The 17,301-nt window shown below is 56.4% G+C and overlaps 3 protein-coding genes across 3 annotated transcripts; all 3 read left to right on the forward strand.

The window, feature by feature from the left end:
- Nucleotides 1-1,872: 1,872 nt before the first annotated feature.
- Nucleotides 1,873-2,166, forward strand: LDBPK_333110 (hypothetical protein; the record flags this gene model as incomplete). Its single annotated transcript, XM_003864087.1, has 1 exon — nt 1,873-2,166. The coding sequence occupies one exon, from the start codon at nt 1,873-1,875 to the stop codon at nt 2,164-2,166; it is 294 nt and encodes a 97-aa protein (XP_003864135.1).
- Nucleotides 2,167-3,358: 1,192 nt separating this feature from the next.
- LDBPK_333120 (hypothetical protein, conserved) lies at nt 3,359-5,668 on the forward strand (the record flags this gene model as incomplete). The annotated part of the gene is made up of 1 exon (XM_003864088.1): nt 3,359-5,668. One exon carries the CDS (start codon nt 3,359-3,361, stop codon nt 5,666-5,668), a length of 2,310 nt encoding a protein of 769 aa, XP_003864136.1.
- Nucleotides 5,669-11,400: 5,732 nt separating this feature from the next.
- Nucleotides 11,401-16,083, forward strand: LDBPK_333130 (hypothetical protein, unknown function; the record flags this gene model as incomplete). Its single annotated transcript, XM_003864089.1, has 1 exon — nt 11,401-16,083. The coding sequence occupies one exon, from the start codon at nt 11,401-11,403 to the stop codon at nt 16,081-16,083; it is 4,683 nt and encodes a 1,560-aa protein (XP_003864137.1).
- Nucleotides 16,084-17,301: the final 1,218 nt, after the last annotated feature.

Consider the following 17,301-nt stretch of genomic DNA (forward strand, 5'->3'; position numbering starts at 1 on the left):
AGTGTGTGCCGGGCCTCAGAAGGACCCTGACCCCTGAGGCTTTCGAGGCTCCTCCTTGCGTTCGTGCGGCACGCACCTGGACCGCCCACCCACCACGTGCACGACAGGCGCCGATCGCGCAGCGGGCACAGGAAGAGTAGGCGATGAAGGGCAGGGCGAGCGTGCTGGACGCATGGCGCGATTCGACGAGCGGGAGAGCCACGTCCCAGGCGACGAGCATTTAGCCCGAGTGCGACAGAGTTAGGTGAGCGGTGGCTGCATGCCGATGCTTGTCGACATGTTCGTGTTATGCGGAGACACGCCAACCAGGAAAAGGGAATTGCTATTGTTGTCTTTTGTTGTTGTCGATCGAGTGCCCTCCGCTTTTTTTTTTCAATACTTTCTTTGTTTTCGCATGTGTCTATGTGTAGTTTCCGTGTTTTTGTTTTCTTTTTTTTTTCCGAGTTATTGTGTTGGTGCTGGTATGTACGCTTAAAGGGGCCGTGTCTTTTTCTGAATATTCGCCCCTTCTTTCTCCATCTTCAGTTGTTATTGTCGTCAAGTCTTTTTTTTTTCTTTGCTGGCTGGCTCGACATCTCTATTCTTCCGCGTCTCTCGCTTTGTCCTTTAGGTTTCGCTGCATCTCGTCGATTTTCTCTGGCTTCGTGTCTCTCACGTCACGCCGAGACGTCCGTCAATGGCTGCACCGCTTCTTGCAGTGAAAAGCGATGCCAACGCTCATCGCATCTCGGGTTAGTCGCTGTCGGCATCTCTATGAGTGGGTGCCTTTGCACTTGCATGTGATATGCCCGCCTTCTCATTATGTGTTTCTCCCGCTTCTCTCGTCTATTGTATTCACTCTTTCCTTACTTTGTCTCGAATCTCTCGGTATGCATGTGCCTCAGTGTGCATGTGTGCGTGTCTTGGTGCCTTTATGTATGCTGACTAGCCAGATTTTATATTGTTGAATATTCTACGCGTTTGCGTGCCTTCTCTAAAGGTGTGCGTATTTATGTGTGTGTGTGTGTGTGTGTGTGCGGTTACAGACCTATCATGGATACCTCCTTTTTTCGTATATATTTTTTTCTTGCTGATCATCTTCACTTCTCTCCTGTTTCGCTTCATTCCCTTTACTATTTTTTCTTTTCGGTGGTGAGGGGTTGATTTTATTGCCTTTGCATTCCATTACCCTCTCTTCGTCTCTTTCCGGCCATGCGCGCCTCTTGTCTGTTTCCATGCCGAGGCGTGCGTATGTAGGGCTGCGTATTTTGTTTGCCTTTTGGTTTCAGGCTTGATTTTATCGCTGCCTTTATATTTCATGTGCTGTGCTTTGAGATGTTTCGATGATGCTTCATCGTGTGTGCGGCGTTGCTGAGAAGCACCATCCATAAAGACACCGAGGGACACAAGCGTCGCCCGATGAAGGAGAGCAGGCAACGTGGATGCTGCTGAATCGCCATATTGGAGGGTGAGGATGCAAGCACACACATAAACTCGTACCCGCGTACTCCAGCGGCAATGCTGCGGTGAACGAGGTAGAGAATAAGCAGAGAGACCACTGGCCATACTTCATCTTGTCGAATTTGTGGTTTTGTGCGGCTGATCAACTGCGCTTGTATGTAGACGCACTAGTTCTCGGCACGGAACTCTACAACCAGCGCCTACAGCGCAGGTATGCTTCCTTCCTCTGCTTGAAAGGACATCTGCTCTCCTCCGCTGCCTTTCATGGATGACCGGTTCGCTGAATCACGACGGCACTTCTGACGCGTCGGGGCTCGGCGGCTGCATCCACGGAAGAGTTGTCCATCAAATGCCCTTTGTTAACCTGCATCCTCCCGTTTTCTCTTCCTCCTCGCCTTTCCCTCTCGATTTCTTTTGCTTTTCTTCGTTTTCATGCCTTTGCATCCTTTTGCACCGAATCCGTGGCGTGGGCAACGTGGCTCCCCCTGTGTCTATCGTATGGCAAACAGCTGGTGCTGCCAAGTCCGTCCTCTCCTCTGCCTCCGCTGCTGCGATGTACCCCGTTGCCTCACCCCCTCCCCTCGCCTCCTTGTCTTATCCGCGTCGATAGTGGCTCTCGCACCGTTGTTTCGGAAGGAGACAGAGAAGTCTTTGTGTGTGTGTGTGTGTGCATGTCGAGTTGGCGGAGCTGCGAGCCATGCACTGAAGGGGAGGGAAAGGGTGTGACGAGACGATATGCAAACGTGCGTGATTGTGTGTGCATGTGAAGCACCTGCGACTGCTATGGCAAAGCGCGTTGAGGCCGTAACTCAAACGGGCAACATGTGCATGCAGGACGCTTCTTTCTATTTGCCGGCGCTTCGTCCCCCGCAGCAAAACGACAAGGAGCTGAGCACGGGTGAGCGTTCCTGATCAGCTGTCGCCTCACCCCCTCCCCTCGTTCCGCTAACGTCCTTTTGCCCTTCCCCACCATCAAGGCAAGGAGACAAAAACAACATCGGCCACCGCGAAACCAAAAAGAAATGATTGTCTTCGGATGGGCCTCCCCCAATCTTTCTCTCTACGTCCAGCCTCCCTCACCCGTGAAAATGGGGAAGAGACCTTTGGCGTGAGGGATAGGGAAGCATGAAATGGGAAAGAGGGGAAGACAGCAAGCTTGCGTCCATGCACTTGTAAAGTCAACATTGTACCCCTCCTACTTGTCCTGCATGGAGGCATGTAAGGGCTCTTTCTCTCTCCTTGCTTTTCTGCTCTCTTCTTCATCCTCTCCTCTACCCTCTCTCCACGATGGCGCCTGCATATATATGTGTGTGTGTGTGCGTGCGTCATTGCCAGTGCGCTCTCTCATGTTGTCTACTCCTGAAAACACTAGCAAGCAAACATCTCACACCGCCTGCCCCCCCCCCTCCATCCTCCTCTAGTCGCTTTCTTTTGGTCTCTTCCGTTGTGCGTCAATCGCACACACGCAGACCTCGCTCATCACCCCCTTCGCGGTGTAGCGTATCAAAGGACATCCTGCCTCCTCCCCTTCTATGCACGTGAGCGGATTCATCTCTTCATCGTTCACTTTTGCTTTCCTTTCTTGTCGCTGTTGTGAGCTGCATCTCCCCCCTGGACGTTTGTCCCTTTTCGGCTCGTCATTGCCTTGCCCCCTCCCTTTTTCTTCGCTGGGCTTTGCTGTCACGAGCAAGCCGACCTGTGAACAATTCCCTCGCTTGATTATCTTTCCCTGTGCGTCTCCTCTGCCATCATCTTTTGGGCGTATTGTTTGCGTTCCACCCAGGAGGCCAAGCTGAACTACTTTTCCCCCACGTTCGCATACCAACGCACCGGCAGCAGGTGTAACAGCACTCTGCATCGTAGAACACTTCCCCCGCTTACCCACGCTCTACGGATTGGCGCCTCTACATCAAGAGCCATGAGCTACACCAAAGCGCCCAGCTCTATCGGTAAGAGCAAGTCCTCTTCCGGCAAGCGTCCGCCGAGTGGCGGCTCAGACCGCCACAAATCGAGCAGCAAGCACTCGAGCCGCGTATCGTCATCGTCTGGCAGGCATCCCCAGCCGTCATCGTCCTCTGGCAAACACCGCTCCTCGGGCCGGTCCTCGGAGGAGCAAAAGCACTCTTCCTCTTCGAAGCCGGCCGCGCCAGCGCCGACGGAGGCCTCGCCGACCACCGCTGTCTCACGCCCGCCCGGTGCGGCTCCGAAGCCCGGGCCTGCCGGGACGCCAAGCAGCCCTTCAAAGCCCACCACCTCTAACGCGATTGGAGCCGGCACGGCGCCATCCTCGACTCACACGCTCTCCAGTGCTCCTCCGAACGGTGCTCCTACTACCACACCGAGCTCTGCCACCAGGTCGAACGGTTTCGCCCAAGGTGGTGCTCCGCCAAATATCCAGCCCCTCGGAGGGTCTATGAGAGAAGCCCCGAACGGCATGTACGGCCTTGGTGCCGCGAGCGGCTACGGCGGCATGGGCGGCAACCAGAACGGCATGGTCAGCGGCCTCGGCTCCATGGGTGGGGGCCAGGACGGCATGGGCAGCTACGGCTCTATGGCTGGCGGCGGTCCAGACGGCATGAATGGCATGGGCGGCAACCCGATGGGCTCCATGTACGGCATGGGCGGAATGGGGTCGATGTACGGCATGGGCGGAATGGGGTCGATGTACGGCATGGGCGGAATGGGGTCGATGTACGGCATGGGCGGAATGGGCTCCATGTACGGCATGGGAGGAATGGGGTCGATGTACGGCATGGGCGGAATGGGGTCGATGTACGGCATGGGCTTTGGCAGCATGTACGGCGGCAGCTATCACAGCTTGGTGGATGCGGCGTCTCGCCGTGCGAGCTTCCTCAACAGGAACAACCTGATTCGCGCCGATGTGAAGCCTCTGAATAGCGACACGAACGGCTGCAGCGGCGAGAAGGACGCTAAGAGCCCTGACGACAAGAAGGACGGGGACAAGAAGAACAGCAAGGGCCGCGAAGCCAAGCCCGAGGAGGCGAAGGGCGATCCCAAGGACCCCAAGGCGGCGAAGAAGGAGGTCACCGACAAGGAGGTCACCTACAAGAAGGACAGCGCCGACAAGAAGCCGTCCGTTGAGGCGAAGCCTGCGGACAAGAAGGACACCAAGGTCACCAAGGAGTCCGACAAAATGGAGGCCAAAGACATGAACGGAGAGAAGAAGGACGGCGAGGCGCCAGTGGCCAAGTCTGACGGTCCCCTGAAGTTCAGCGGCACCAGGATCCGCAGTCTCGCGCTTGTCTGCAAGTCTGGCAAGGGGGCGAAGGTGACCGTGAAGGGCAGGGACACCGTTGTGATGGAGGACAAGGAGACAAAGCTCGACGAGGCCATTCTCATCGAGGGGTCGAAGAAGCCAGTGGAGGCAGCTGCGCTCTCGGAGGTGCGCAATCAGTGGGTGTTGGGCCACAACGCCACCATCATGATCGGCAGCGACGCAACGCGACGCACGCAGGCGGTGGATTTCATGTGTGAGTACCTGACCACGTGCACGGGCAAGTTGGCCGCCAGCGGTGAGTACTTCAGCATCTACGTCACAGTGACGGCGCTCGAGGGCGCGGATAAGGGCCGCGATCTGCTGAAGGAGGACGCTGCCGTTGGAAAGCTTGCGCTCGCGTCGTCTCCGGTGTACGGTCCGGCGCTCAACAACATGACGACGAAGGAGGTGAACACGAAGGAGACGATGGAGGCGGTGCTCAAGGAGGGCATGGGGCGCGCTAAGGAGGGTGAAATGGTCTGCAGCTACCTAGTTCTGAAGCAGTGCCGCAAGAGTAGCGCCGGTGTGATGGTTTACCTTTCCTCCCTGAACGTCACGTTCGTTGGCCCGAACGTGGAGCATCTCATCGGCCTCAAGGCCAAGAAGCCGGAGGAGCCGTGTCGCCTCTACCGCTACTCCGTCGGCGGTGGCAGCCACACCATGTGTGTCGGCTTCGTCAGCGACGACGAGGCCTCTGCGGCCAAGGTCTTCGATGCGCTCAGGGAAATGCGCGAGGTTGAGAACACCGAGCCTCGCAGCGGCAACGTGAAGCGCTTCATCGAGTACACAAAGAAGGAGATCCCCAAGTGCAAGGAAAAGGTCTCCTCGACGACGGAGGAGAGCAAGAAGGCAGACTACGAGACGATGCTGAAGCGGATGGAGATGATGCTCAAGGACGCTGAGGCCATCGAGAAGGACCCGAAGACGGTCGCCCCGAAGGCGTACGTGTAACGACGCGAATAGGCAAGCGAAAAAAAATCGCCACCAAAAAGAGATGAGAAAAGTCGGCGCGCGAGCGCCAAATGCCAGAACGGGCGGGCGTGAGAGTTCAAGAACGTTGCGCGTACCTCGACACCTTTTTTTCCACGGCCCATACCCTCGTGCTCCTGTGTGCACATTTGACGGTGCACGATGTGCAGACCTGTGTGTGTGTGTGTCTGCGTGCTCGTTTCCCTTACTGCTGCGGTGACGGATGTTGAATGCCGGTGTTTCTTCTAGCACACACGGGTATCTACATCTACACGCACAAGCCTGTAGCCGTGTTGATGTATATATGTCCTTGCCTCCCCCTCACTCTCGGTGTGCTTCATCTTCCATTCGGTTGTTTAGGTCCTTTTGTTTTCACGGATTTCTCTTTGCGTGTCTGTGGGGTTCTTGAGTCTATTGTCGAGCTATACACGGCGCGTTCTCGCGTCCGTGTGTGTGCGCGCCGGCATGCGTGCTCGTGGACTTGTGATGCAGCTGTCACTCCGGGCGCCGTTTCGCCGCCCCTCAAAGTCCGCTTTTCGTCATCGCCATGACGCGCGCACAACCACCGAAAAACGTGCATGCCCTCTCTTCCTTTTCTGTCGGTACCCCCTTACTTTTTGTGAATCCCTCCATCGTTTCTCTCTCTCTCTCTCGCGTGATCCTGCTTTCCATTACTTTGATCTCTCTTCCTCCTTGTACTTATTATGCTTCGATTTTCTGCGCGCGCCCTTCATTCTCGTGATGGCCATCGCAGCCCTTCCGTTGTTCTCATGTGCCGACATGATGTTCATCTTTGTCGTGCTCGATGCCACGCGCTCTCTTCTTTGCCGTATTTCTTTTGTATTTTCCTTTTCTTGTGTCCTTTCCTTTCTGCCTGCTCAGATTGTTGTGCATAGTAATAGCACAAATCGAGGACAAGAGTGCACTCCTCTCCTCCCAGCAGTCACACTCAGCACACACACACACACACACACAAACAGACACGCGCGAACGTGCACATAAACAGGCGAGTCCTGTCATGCAAAGGAGCTTACACTGAGGCAGACGCATGTGTGTATGTGCGCGCGATGCGTGTGATGTGCGTAGACAGGTCCTTTCTTCTCTTTCATTTCTCTCAGAGCTTCCCCCTCCCTTTTTGTTGAGCGTCATGACGTTGGTCGCTATTTTGTCTTTTTTTTTGTATTTGCCGTCGATCTTGTGCCTCTCTCTCTCTTGATCATTTTTACTGTTGTTCGTCAACGCCTTTCACTCACCTGTGCAATCATTCTTATTTTCTTTTTTAGTGCTGTGTGCTCATGGTTTCGTGTATGGCGCGCTCATGTTTGCGCATCTGCACCGGTGAAAGATGCCAGGGAGATGTGCAAGGCATTGGAAAGAATCCGAGAACACCTCTTTGCTTTACTTCCACTTTTGTTTTCCCTGTTTATGTGTGCCATCCAGCTGCGCCACCGGGTTTTATTCGCGATCACATCAGCTTCTCCCATCATACGCGCAGCCACATGAAACACACACACACACACACACGGTCGTCAACAAAACCATCAACCCACCTCTTCTCAAGCCGGCTCTGCACGGACATGCATTTATTGTCTATGAATTCACGCTGTGTATAGGTTTCTGCATATGTGCATATAATTTCTCCTTCATGCGATACGTAACCGTCTCGTGTGTGCCTTCTAACACACCCTAAGTTGCAGCGCTCTCTCACTCTCTCTCACGCCCGCTGCCCTCGCCCCTTTCCTGCTGAGCTCCTTTTCTCCCCCCTCTTCCTCAGCATAAGTTTGGCGTTCCAACGCCTTCCATTCTCGTTTTGCTGCTCTGCTTCTTATGCCTGTTCACCACCATCATACAGTTGTGGAAGGAAGCGACTATGTGTAACCACCGTCATACAGCAAGAAGAACACATCACTCGGATATACGCAGCGCCTCTTCTGTTATCTGAACTTTTTATTTTTCTATATTCTGTGTGTGTCTCTCTTTTACGTGACGTGCGTGCGCGCGTGTAGGGGCGGTTTCGCCTCTGTCTTCTCCGTGTTCGCTTCCCCCCCTTTTCCGCCTTTTGAGCGCCTGCATCTTGCGCTCTTTATCCTGGACTCGTGTTCCTGCGCCACCGTTATGTGCTTCATTTTCCACGTTCTCCTTTGGCTTTCATCATTACTTTTTTTTTTGTGCTCAGAGAGGGCGGTGTGGCGGAGGGCATAGCAGTGGGGAGAAGGGGGCCATATCACACTTGCTTGTTTATTTGTGTATCTCAGGGGAGGATATGGCAAACAGGCGATCTAGACTCGCACACCGATGTGTGCGCATCACCATGCATCACGTTCATCCTGTCTTTCTTTCTTGTGCTATTATTCGCCGTATATATTTGCTCCATCGAGTTCGATCTCTGTGCGCGTCTGTGTGTTGGAAGGGGAGGTATATATATATGTGTGTGTGTAAGTGTGTATGCGCTTATCCATTCTTTTTGTTTTCGTTTCGTTGTTGCTGTACGATGCGATGACTGCGCTCGTGCAAGTTTGTGTTTGTTTTCACCCTGCAGGCATCGCCAAGGGCAAGACAAGAAAGGTAAGCAAGGAGAGGAGGCGAGTCGAAAGAAACGAAAAACCTCGAAGCGACAAGGACAGGAGGAATAAGAAGGGCTGCGATGGAGGGAGGCTGATGGAGAAGGGGAGACGCAGGAGCATGTCATCTGTAAAAAGGAAGAGGGCGAAACAAGAAACAGGAAGAAAACGACTGCTTTATGCAAGAGTGGTTTGCTTGCCGACGAGACAGCAGGCATACATGTGTACGTGTCGCATACAGCCATGGGAAAAGGGTCCGAAGAAAGATCCTAACAGACAAGCTCCCCTTTCGGCATCCCTCCCCCTGCCCCCTTCCACCCCCTTTCCCTCCCTTTTATTTGATCTTTGCGTTCGTCGCTCTCTCCGCCTCGCTAGCATCTTTTTGTTGTTGCTGTTGCTCATGTACGTGTTTATTTACATGAAGGGCGCGGGAGGCGACAAGCCCGCACATACGCCAAAAGGAAGATGAACGCTACTCGCATTCTTCTTCGTCTTCCTTCCTCCTACTCGTTTTACCTGTTGTATGCACCGCCTACATGTCTGTGTGTGAGCCTGTGTGCATGTGCTCGTGTTTTTATTGATTTTCGTGCTCCTTTTTTTTTTGCCTCCTAAGCACGCGTGTGTCGATGAAGATCAGATACGTATCCTTCCCCCTTTTTTCTCTCGGTTGGCTTTGCATTTTTTCTTTGTCTATTTCGCTTGCCTGCCAGGCACGCACGCACGCATGTGCGTGTATGCATGGGGGAGGGGAGACAACTTTTATGCACGAAAAGAGTAAAGCATCATGACAACGGAAGGAATAAAAAGAGTCATGAAGACACACACATGCAAAGGAAGAGAAGCAGTCTTCAAATAGGGAGAGGGGGTGGAAGGGGGGATGACAGCATGCGCCCGGCACATCATTACAGTGCTTTCGAGAACCCGCATCCCTCTCATGAGGGTCTTGTATCGACTCTTGTGGCTGCTTCTTTGCTTCTCACTTCGATCGCAACAACGGGCGCGGTGCGCCTCCTAGCCGCTCCCTCAGATGGAAGATGAGATGGCATGACGGTCGTTACCTCCCGTCTCTGCCTCTCCTCATCTCAAGCCCTGCTTTTCCATCTGGTAAGTGCCGCAGGGAGAGCACCATCACCTGCCAAGGTGCACACGGTGGAGTTCTTCGTCGTGATCCCGCCGGCTCCCTATGGATGTCCCTCCGCCACCACGTCTTTTGCTCACTTTATCCATCTCTGGCATTTACCTTCTTCACACATCGTCATCTGTTCCTCTTTCTCTTCTGCCACACCCCACTCTTTCACCGCCTCCATGAGGTTCGCTCACTCACGCATGCACGTACCCCCCCTTCATTCTCTCTCCCGAAACCTTCTGCTCATTCTCTGTTAGCTGCTTAGTCTGTCTTGTATCATTGCTCTGGTCGCTGCTGCCGATCGCCGTTGCGTCTGCCTTGCCCCGAAGGGAACGAGAAAACCGGTGAGCCTCGGCAAAAAGGCACAAAATTGGACGATGTGTGTGTGTCGCCACACACACACACACACACACACACAACATACCTCATTTTTATTCCCCCCCCCTCCACCTCCTCCCAGCGCCCTCTCCCAATTTTCTTGATTGTGCGCCATTCACAAGCACGAGCTTGTGAGGGCATCTTTACCCCACTGGAAGGTCGCGAACAACGAAAAGTCGTAATAGTTCCTCGTGGGGTGTGTGCTAGTGCAATCAGGCAACTGCCGTCGTTCTGGCTGAAGTCGTTTCGCTACTCTCACCGTCGCTGTCTCTCTTTCTGTATGTTTGTCTTTTCTTAGTTTGCACCCCTCCTCGCTTGTTCGGCTTTGGTGTTTTTTTTTGTTTGTTTTCGTCTGTGCTTTCGCTGCCGCTTCATCGCAGTGCGGGGACGCTGTTGCTGTCTTGTGTCTGTCTGTCTGTGTCTGTGTCTCTGTGTGTGTGTGCGTTGATGCCTCTCTCTTGTTCACGTTTGTTTCTCTTTCGTTTGCGGCTTCGTATCTGGCGTGGTAGCTTCTCTCCTCTGCTCTCTTTTCTCCCCTATCGCTCATCCATCCAGCGTGTCCTCTGCCTTTTTTTTTCGCCTCCCCGCTTTTTGTTGTGTACTCCTCTATCTGGCCACCTCTCCCTCCCCGTCTCGTCTCTTTCTCGTCGTCACGCACACATCTTTGTGCTCGTTTTCCCCCCTTCTCTTTCGCTTTAGCGGCTTGTTTTCTCCTTGTTTCGTATTGCCACAATTCTGCCTCTTCAATTTTTTGAGGTTTTCATTTCTGTCTTGTTTTTGTGGGTGTGCGTGCTTGTGCATCTCACTACATCTCACTATCGCTAATTCTCTCTCGACTCGCTACCTCATCCTTTAGTCTCACTCGATCAAACACGCACACCCGAAGTTGTGTTCTGCTTCTTTGGCGCTTCTCATCCTTCTCTGTTTTGTTTCCCCCCCTTCCCCGCGATCTGTGGTCGCATCTTTTGCGCTGCGTGGCTTTTGCATTGCACGCGCTCCCTCCCCCACCTCTTTCTGTGCCCTCTCTTCCCCTTCGTCTCGCTTTCCTCCCTCGCTGCTGCCTCATCGTTTTCTCCCCCGCTGTCTTGCCGTCGGCGTCGCGTTCTCCTCCTCCTTTTCAGTTTGATTGTGCACACTTGCCGACTCTTCGTTGTCGTTTCTGGATATCTCAGCTCGGTCTCTTTCACCCCCCGGGCTGCCCATCTGTTAGCGCATTTTTCTCTCTTTGCTTCCCTTTTGCCGTTTTTCTTTTTCTTGTCGTGCAGACAAACACAGAGACACAGCGATATTCCTTTCGATTTGCGTGCAGCCCATAGAGTAGTACTCCTCGTTTTTCCAGCCTTCGTGTCCTTCCGGCGGATACCTCTCGAAAGCACATTCCCACGCTAAGTTTGCTGTCCCTATCTTGCTTTTCTTTGTGCTTGCGGCTTCCCCATTGATTGCTCATAGTGCGGCTTTCATGGATTTAGCTCACTTTTTGAGTGCGTGTTTCTGAGGGCCGGGCTTGCTCAGCTTTCGACCTTTCTTTCTTGTCTTTTTACATTCTCAGGTTTTACTTCGCCGTGCGTTTGTACGACCGGAGCTTCGACCTTTTCTCGCCACATATCCCTTTTCACCATCCCTCTCCCCTCGTTATCGAAGTGAATCGAATGCCCAGCATGTCCACTGCGGAGGATAGCGGGCACTGGATGGCAACGGTGATGCCCCCGCGGAGTGCAGGTAAACCGCCCCTTCTGCAGCACAGCAACGGCAAGGAGTCGCCGCGGCCGGCGAGGGCGCTGGTGGAAGCACCGGAGTGTTTTGCAAATGGGCAGTATTTTGGTCTGCCGTGTACTCTGGGTAACGAGGATAACGATGCCCGCTCTAACAGCGCCGTAAGCAGCTGCAGCGGCGACAAATCTGAGGAACTGCGGTGCCGCGCACAGCGCAATCGCAGGTGGAAAACATCGTCGAGTAGCGATACGGGGGCACGCGACGAGGACGCCGCATGCCCGGCAGCCGTCTCTTCCGTCTCCTCTTACTACTTCAGCGGACATAACATGCTGACGGAGGTCGCCCATGGGTGCACGGGGGAGCAGAGGTTCATGGAAAATCGCGATGGCATGAGCACGTTTCATTCGTCCAGTAGCCCAGCGAGCGAGCGAGCTGGCGACGCGTCGGAGCAGTCTTCTCGGCCGATCGCTTTGCTGGGAGCCACCTCTCCATCTGTGGTGCAACCGGCGACGAGGATAGCGCGGGTCCGTGCAGCAGCGGTGGCGGCCTCTTCGCGGGCAATGCCGTCGACCGAGCTCGATGACCCCTATCACGTTCTCTCCATGCCCACTGCGGGGACCCTGTACTTGAGCTCGCGCACTGGAAGCGACCGAGACAGCGTCGACGGCGAAAGTCGTTTCACTGCGCGGGCATCACAGCAAGACATGTACTACATGTACACCTCAACCCTTACGATGTCTACAGACGCGCCTGCCAGCCCCTCTAAGCGTCAGCAGCGAGACGGCGCCGCTCCACGTGGCGGGTCCGCTTCCGTCGCCTCGTCCTGCGATCGGGTGTGTGTGCCGGGGATCTGGGAGTACGACGAGTGGATGTTGACGGCGCGGCCAGCGACGATGGAGACTCTCAGTGGGCATTCGTCCGGCACTAAGGCGCTGGCCACTGACTACGAGCGTCGCGCTGCGCAGTTTCCAAGTCCTGCGGCCATTGACGTCACAATGGGGCCGTCGAGTCAGCCCTCGCCGACCATGGCGGTCTGTTCGCCACGCACGGCAACCCCCACGACAGTGTCGAATGAACTTCCAGCAGGCACAGATCTCACCGCTAAGGCGCACAGTGTCCCCTCTGCCCGAGGTTCGCAGCCGCCGCGCGGCGCCGCCGATAGCGATGCGTCCCCGAAGACGAAGGAGCGGCCGCCAGCGTCGGGGTGCAAAAGCGCTGCCGCGACAGTACCACCGCCACCTTTGGGCGCCTTCGCCACCCCCGACGTGTGTATCGCCTTGAAGGACTTCACGACTGGCATGAGGAGCCCGACAAGGAATGTCGTGAATGACAGCACCGCTGTCGATGGCGCTGTCCACCAGCCGGTTGAGTTGCGGTCGCACCGCGTCTCGGACAGCGGGGCACCGTTTTCTGATGCCTCATCGTCGTTGCTGACAGCAGGGAAGGCTCCCCAGCAGCCACCGCCGCGTCCTTACGCGAACGACGCCGCGAATTCTGGAGAGAGCAAAATGCACACGGTCACCTCTTCCATCTCGAATGGCTTCCTGGGCGGACACCGGCCAGCCTTCGTGACAACGGCATCTTTGAGCACGTGCCCCGCGGCCCTGGTACCCGATCACGCCCCTCTCCTGGCCTTCGGTGTGCATCCTATTCGCAAGGACGTCGATTCACGGTCGTGCGTGCCCTCTCCTGCCGCCTCCACTGCTTCCACGGCGATGCCGCTGCTGCTGTCGCCTCAGGCCCTAGCGACCGCAGGGCAGCCTACTTCGAAGGCGTGGCCCGCACGACCGCCAGAAGTCCCACGCGCGCCCGCCCGAGACAGCGAGAGCGGGAGCCCGGCGCTCGCGCCGTCGCCGGACAACACCGCCACAGAGTGCCCGCCAGACGTGTCGCGTCGGGCCGGAAGCCACAGCACAGCTACCACAGTGGCCGGCGCAACCTCCAGTACCGCCAGCACGCTCTCTGGTGGCCTCATCCCGAGCTCCTCTCCAATGAACACCTGCGCACAATCCAGCGACCTGAAGCCACCCTCTATTGGCCCCCAGACGCTTTCCGACTCCAACGGCGACACCCTGCTGATTCTCAGCGGCGGGGTGAGGAAGCCGACCCCCCCATCGCCGAGAGCGCCCGCGGCTCGTGAGACGAGCACGTCCGCTGCCGGTGGGCAGAGCAGGCCTGACGTGCACGTCGCAACCTCGAAACTCACCGCCGCGACACCGACTGCCTCGGCTTCCATGACATCCACCCCCGCGATGAGTCCCCTCGCCTCCTCGCGCGGCCTCTCCGACGAAGGGGTCGCTTCCTACGCTACCGAAGCCATGTGTCGCCCTGCATCCCAAGCAAGCAAGCCCGCCCCGCATCAACTACCAAAGGAGCCTCCGCAGGGCTTTCTTGTGGAGGGCCAGACTTCGAGGCCGGTCAATCCCATGATAATCACCCTTTCTTCACGGCCTGGTGCGCAGCGGAAGGCGACACGACCGCAAGAGGAAGCGCACGGCGACGGGGCTGTTGCATCCCGGGACAGCAGAAAGGACGCGGCTTTTCCGACTCGCTCGCCATGTGACTGGCGGCGGCGCCTGGGCTTCAAGCAGAACAGGGAGATTGTTTTACCCGACTCCAAGTCGCTGCGGGTGTCCATGTCGTCGTTGCTCGAGTTTCGCAGCCTGACCATGCGCGAACAAGGCAAGGAGATGATGCCGTCGACTGAGGAAGTATCCACACACCTCATGACGCGCTGGAACGCGGTGTGTGCGCTGGTTGTCGTCGACGAGGACGCGGTGCGGAAGCCGTGTCTCGTCGTGAGTGGACTCAGCGTGCGTGTGTACGAGGAAGACAAGTCAGTGACGCTGGCGAACAGCAGAATGGCTCATGGCATGATGCGGGCACTGAAGGGGCGCGGCGGTATGACTCGTTCTCGTTTTTTGCGCGGTGCCAGCTACGACGGCGACGAGGAGTCAGACGACAGTGATGCCTTGGTGATTGGTATTCGTGGCGGCGTTGGCTTGAGCAATCGAGCCACGAGCAGCGGCGGTGGCGGGCTGCCGTCCAACCTGAAGTCCTTTGTTTTGCTGCCAGATAAGAAGGTACGCCGGAGCCAGTCTGGCGAGGGCGATTCAGCTGACCCCTGCACGGTCGAGTTTGACAACTACCTGCGCAAGTTTGACGTAGACGAGACGCTCAGCCGCCTCGCTGGCAGAAAGGAGTGTCACTCCGTGGCTCTGGACCAGCTGGTGCGGACCTGGGTGACGGGGCATAACACCTGCCTACTCCTGGGCAACGGCAACGGCCGCAGCACGCAGTCGCTTGACGTGGCTGTGGGGGCGGTGGAGAGCGCCATGGGCATATTGCGCGAGCGACTAAATGACCCGGCCAGTCGTGTCGAACTGCACATTTGCATGGGCGAAGTCGCTGATGACGAGGACAACGGTGGGGCGATGGTGCTAGACCTGCTGGCATCCTCCTCCTCCGACGACGAGGATGACGACAGCGACGACGACGAGCAGGAGAAGGGTGCGAGGTGGCAGCGCAAGGAGGCACCGCCGGCCTCACAGAAGAGCGGCCCAACCCGCCCCCCAGTGCAGCTGGCGCGCAGTCCGCTCTTTGGCACCTTTGTGAAGGGGCTCCGCTCCGTAAAAATCGACGACGCCACCACCGCCACGAGTGCGATTGGCCGCGCCTTGACTCTGGGGTTTATGCGGTTCAACATGTCCGCCCATTCCTCCCGGAACAACAGCATGTCGAACCTGTCCAGTCTCAGCAGCGCCGCGCTCAGCAAGGTACGCATCAGCTTCGCTACACTGCGGCTGAAGACTATCTGCCGAGGTGCAGACATGCGCAGCGCGCGGCTGAGCGCCTGCGAGAGCGCAACGAGCAAGAAGAAGTTTGGTGGCCAGGTGCGGCACAGCCGCTCCGTGGAGTACCGGGCCGACGTGCTTGTGTCCTCGCTTCTGCTTGTCTACTTCGGCACCGAGCACATGGTGCTCGACACCCTCGTGCAGTGCAGCCAGGCGTACCGCGCGACAGCGCGCGAGGAAGATGAAGGCATCGTGCATCCGAACGCACCGATGCGGGATCAGAAACCTGATTTCCATCCCGCCAGCTGGCCGAACGCAGTCGGGTTTCTTCAGTCACTTCTGTGTGACGCGCTGGGGGGTCGCACCCGCACGATGGCGTGCCTCTGCTTGTCCGAGTACGACACGCGCGCCACACTCTGGCTCCGAGCGGTGAGCCGGGCGAGACGCATCACAAACATGACACCGAACTGCGGCAAAGTGCGCAACTACCTGCTGTACCTCCTGGAGCAGTACGAAAACCTGGCAGCACTGCAAAACCGTCGAAAGCAGGATGCGCGGCTGTTTCTACCGGCGCTGGGCACTCAAGCCAACTCTAAGCACCACAAGCGCGGCCGCCTCTCCGCTGTATCTTCGGGCAAGGAGTTCGACCAATGGTCGGTCTACTGCATCAAGAAGATGATCGCTGAGCTCGACGCGTTCGTGGCCACCCCGACAGGCGACACGCCTTCGCTTGAGCGGCTGGAAATCGCGAACGAGATCATTGCAACTACGCAGCCGGATCCCCTTTTAAGTCATCCCCTGGCCTTCTTTTCGAGGAACTCCTGAGATGAAAGTGCATCGCGCGACATGGTGTTTGGCGTTTGTGCCCTGCCCAACTCTGCTGTGAGCGGAAACAGCAACGCAGCGAGCTGCATCAGGAGCACACAAGTGTGTTTTTTTGTGTGTGTGTGTCTTCATGTGCCCCACGGTAAGTGTGAGTCACATGCCTCGAGGGCCCTTCAGAGGGAACATGTCTGGCGCGCTTGCCTCCTCTCTCGTTTTACCAGCCGCTCCCTCTCTCCCTTTTGTTCGTCTGTTTCCTTTGTCCTTCGTATTTTTCGGCACAGCTATTCCTGCCGCGGATCACACACACGCACGCACACGCACGCACATAGTGCGCATTGTTGTCTCGCCCGTTAGGCACCAAGTACCAAAAAAAAGCTGAAAAGCATACACAAACAAGCGCACAAAGGACCCGACTCAAATCGGTGCGTACTCCTCCCTCCTTGTTCCCCTCCTCCCCAAGGCCTCGCACACCGGCATGCATGTAAGCAGCAGGCGGCAGTGCGATCGCAGAGTGGAGAGAAGCGGAGGAATTCATTCGACTTGGCTCAGCTCGGATTCTGGTTGAACCGAAGCCCTTGCCCTTTTGCCCCTGGCCCCTCACCCTTTCAAATTTTCTCTATCACACACCAGCTTATCTGCAAGTATGTGTATGTGTGAGAGGGGGGGGGGCGAGGCGAGAAGAGCAGCAGCGACAGCACTGCTGCCCAAAGACGGCCCTCTGACACTCTTCACCCGACTCTCTTGCTTTTCCCCTCCCCTATACTCTCCGTCTGCTTTGATGCCTCTTGCAACCTTGCGTGTATTCCTCTTGCACACGTCGCGCCACTCCCATCCCACCCGACACCGAGTCACAGTGGTGATCAGCTCCGCAGCGATCTATTTTGTCGTCCACTTCTCTGCCGCTGTTGATGTTGTTGCGACAACGTTTCTCCATTTTTGATCGTATGTGTAACACATTCGCTTATCCTTGAACATCCTTCTCACACCCAAGCCCTCACACGTACACACACACACACACACACACGCAGGCCATCATCTCTCTGTCTCAGCATCCGCTCCCCGCCCCCTTGATCCATTCCTGAAAGCCGATCCTGTGCTGTGCTGTGCGTGCTTCGCTCTGCGTTTTTGCGTGCGCAGGAGTCTTTTCTCGTTGCTTCCTTCCGCTGACTCGCCACGTGCACGCATTCACTCCCTGTGCGTGTCTTGCTTGTGCGCCCC

Source organism: Leishmania donovani, chromosome 33 (assembly GCF_000227135.1).
Source record: "Leishmania donovani BPK282A1 complete genome, chromosome 33".
NCBI classification, from domain to species: Eukaryota; Euglenozoa; class Kinetoplastea; order Trypanosomatida; family Trypanosomatidae; genus Leishmania; species Leishmania donovani.